Here is a 3,142-nt window from a genome sequence, read left to right on the forward strand (position 1 = left end):
AATAATAATAATAATAATAATAAAATAATAATAATAATAATAATAATAATAATAATAATAATAATAATAATAATAATAATAATAATAATAATAATAATAATAATAATAATAATAATAATAATAATAATAATAATAATAATAATAATAATAATAATAATAATAATAATAATAATAATAATAATAATAATAATAATAATAATAATAATAATAAATAATAATAAAAATGTGAAAATGATATTATAATAATAATATAATAATAAAAAAAGGCATAGCCTGTTGACTTCCGTTGCCGGGAATCGAACCCGGGCCTTGCGGGTGAGAGCCGCAAATCCTAACCACTAGACCACAACGGACACCAAACACAAGTTTTCAAAGATTAAAGTTCCACTTTGTCTTATTTCTTTCAGAATGGTTTTTTTTCCTGAAATACTAAAAATTTACTGAAATTTTTTTTTTGAGAACAATTTTTTTTTGCATTTTTTAGGATAATTTTTTTTAATATTTTTCTTTTGAAAATAATTAAAAATTATTGGAACATTAATTTAATGAAATCAGAAATTTATCGTCCATTTCAAATTAAAGTTGGAATTAAAATATATTCATTCAATTTGTTTGCAGTAATTATTGAAAGGAAAATGATTTTTAAACGAAATCAATTTTATTGCTTATTTTGATACTATAAACTGTCTTCTTTTTCCATTGCTTTTCAGGTTAATTTATATGCAAAACTTTTTAGTATGCATATTTATAACACCGGAATTAATACCGGATTCCATATTATTGGTATAAACGGTTTCGATATTTTCATGCAATTTTTTTCAACATATAAATGTAAAAACTTTATTAGCATTGGAAGTAAAAACTTTATTAGCATTAGAATATTATTTAAGGAAAAAAAAAGGATTGTAAATTCTTATTGCATTCCTAAATTGGTTATTTTGTAGTTAAACCTTTCCACTTTTATTTGGTTAACTTATTATTTGCTCAGTAATAATAACTTGTTGTTCTAATATTGGGACAACTAATCTTGTCATCTTACTAAATCTCTCTATCTCTCTCTCTCTTCCTCTTCCTCTCTCTCTCTTTCTCCCTCTCTCTTTTTCTCTCTCTGTTCGCTTACATGGCGATCGTTTGATATTTGTAACCAAATGAATCGTTGATTGATGCTTATAATACTGATGACCTTTTAGCATCGATCTGAAAGAAACTGACCGCATGAATTTTTCAATGGCTATAATTTTCTTTCACACCATTTTTTTCCTTTGGTCAATTAACTCTAGTCGATCACTACAATCATAACTGACCTTTGTTTCTTCTTTCTGCTGGCCATTTATCTCTTAATTATGCACACTTTAATGATTGCATCTTCTAGATTAGCTTAACATTTACTCATAAATGAATGTAATTAATGTAAATTATATTAATAATTGAATACTGAAAATTTCTCACTTCCATTGTGTACCGGAAAGAATTTTCCAGTTTTAGTGATAGGAAGAAATAAAGGTTGATTGCTTGAAGTTTAAAAATTTAGAATTTTTGACAAAATTCAAAATCCATTTGTTTGAATACAAATTTAATTTCAAATTATTATGCTGAATTTTTTATCAATTGCCTCCCCAATGAATTATAGCTTAAATGGCAGATAAATTATGATTAAACTTACTTTGCATTTGATAATTGTAATAGCTTTTCTAGACATTTCCGGAAAGCTAATGTATTTTTCCCTCTTCGTAAATCGATTTATTATCAGAAGTGATTAAACTTACTTTGCATTTGATAATTGTAATAGCTTTTCTGGACATTCCGGAAAGCTAATGTATTTTTCCTCTTCGTAAATCGATTTATTATCAGGAATTATGTAGTAATGAATAGTAAAAATAATACTCGTATTTTTCATATTCTTAGAATCCTCCTAAATTTCATTCAATGGGTACGATATTTATGTATGGAAGAAAAAAGAAATGCTATGAAAGAAGCAAGGCAAATTGTGATCGAATGTATAAAAGTAATTATCTCGTTTAACTTGTTGTTAAAAAATTTTACATGATTTCATGAAGATAAATGAAATTAAATTTATTAAAGACAAATTTAAATTTATTGAATTCTATGACAACATCAGTTTTTTGAAATGAACATGAAATGAAGTACTTAATATAAGATAAGCTAAATGCTTACGAATAATATCTTCCATTTTTATCAGCTTTCCTTTCCACTCCGCAACAACATTATGTTATTAATGATATGCAGCATTTCAAGTTTCAAACAATTGCAAGTTTGCAAATTATTTAGATGGTATGATGCTTTTCCTCTTCAACAATCAAAAGAAATACCGATTAATCAATAAAGTGACCCAAAATCGATTAATGATCGTAAAAACTTCCGTTGTCATAACTTTAGAAATTCTAAATAACGATAGGGGTGATGAAATTGATTGGAAATAGTATGATGCTGCGACACTTCTTTGTCTAGGATTACATTATTTAGAGGGCCTAATGATACTTTACACAAGTAGGAATACCATTACGGAAGGAATAAATAACGATCAGCAATATTGGCCGTATTCCAAACGAAGAAGCCTATTAAGGAAGAACTGAGGTCACCGATATGTAAGTAAAAAATTTGTCGCTGATATTGCGAAAAGAAACAAAGGAACAGTAATCCCTTTGGTTGAAAATTGACATCACTGTGTTGTATCTGTCCATTGTTTTACATTTGGCTAACAAAGAGGGCTACACCAATGTGCGCCACAAAGATATTATTTCATGTAAACTCAGAACAATCCCAACGACCTCCCACTGGAGGAAACGAAGGGTTCTGAGCATCAGAATCGTTTACAAAAATTATGTACAGGATTTGTTGACTGGAATATTGGGTGTAATTGAGGCTCTTTTTCTAATTTTATTAATATTTTCATTGAATTTGTCTTTATTGATGTTGTAATTGTTGAGTTCGTTGATGTATTAACCAACTAATTGAATAAAGGTTTGATTATCCCAATTTAAGATTCCATTACCCAAATGTGTGAAGGAAAAAAAAGGTAAAGAAATCGACAGGAAGAAAGAGAACCAAAGAGGAGGAAACCCTTTCAATCTTTGTCACGTTTAGAATGAAATCGTGATAGAATTAATTCGAATAAAGGAAG

General features: G+C 27.3%; 1 protein-coding gene and 1 non-coding gene across 2 annotated transcripts; both read right to left on the minus strand.

The window, feature by feature from the left end:
• Positions 1-281: 281 nt before the first annotated feature.
• On the minus strand, positions 282-353 carry LOAG_20117. Its single transcript has one exon. It is a non-coding gene; the product is annotated as a tRNA-Glu (tRNA).
• A 645-nt stretch (positions 354-998) lies between these two features.
• On the minus strand, positions 999-1,912 carry LOAG_13985 (hypothetical protein; the record flags this gene model as incomplete). The annotated part of the gene is made up of 2 exons (XM_003149488.1): positions 999-1,197; positions 1,767-1,912. Coding segments are annotated over 2 exons (345 nt in total), but the record flags the coding sequence as incomplete, so codon positions are not given.
• Between the last annotated feature and the right edge of the window lie 1,230 nt (positions 1,913-3,142).

The sequence above is a fragment of the Loa loa genome (genome assembly GCF_000183805.2).
Source record: "Loa loa unplaced genomic scaffold supercont3.724, whole genome shotgun sequence".
NCBI lineage: Eukaryota > Metazoa > Nematoda > Chromadorea > Rhabditida > Onchocercidae > Loa > Loa loa.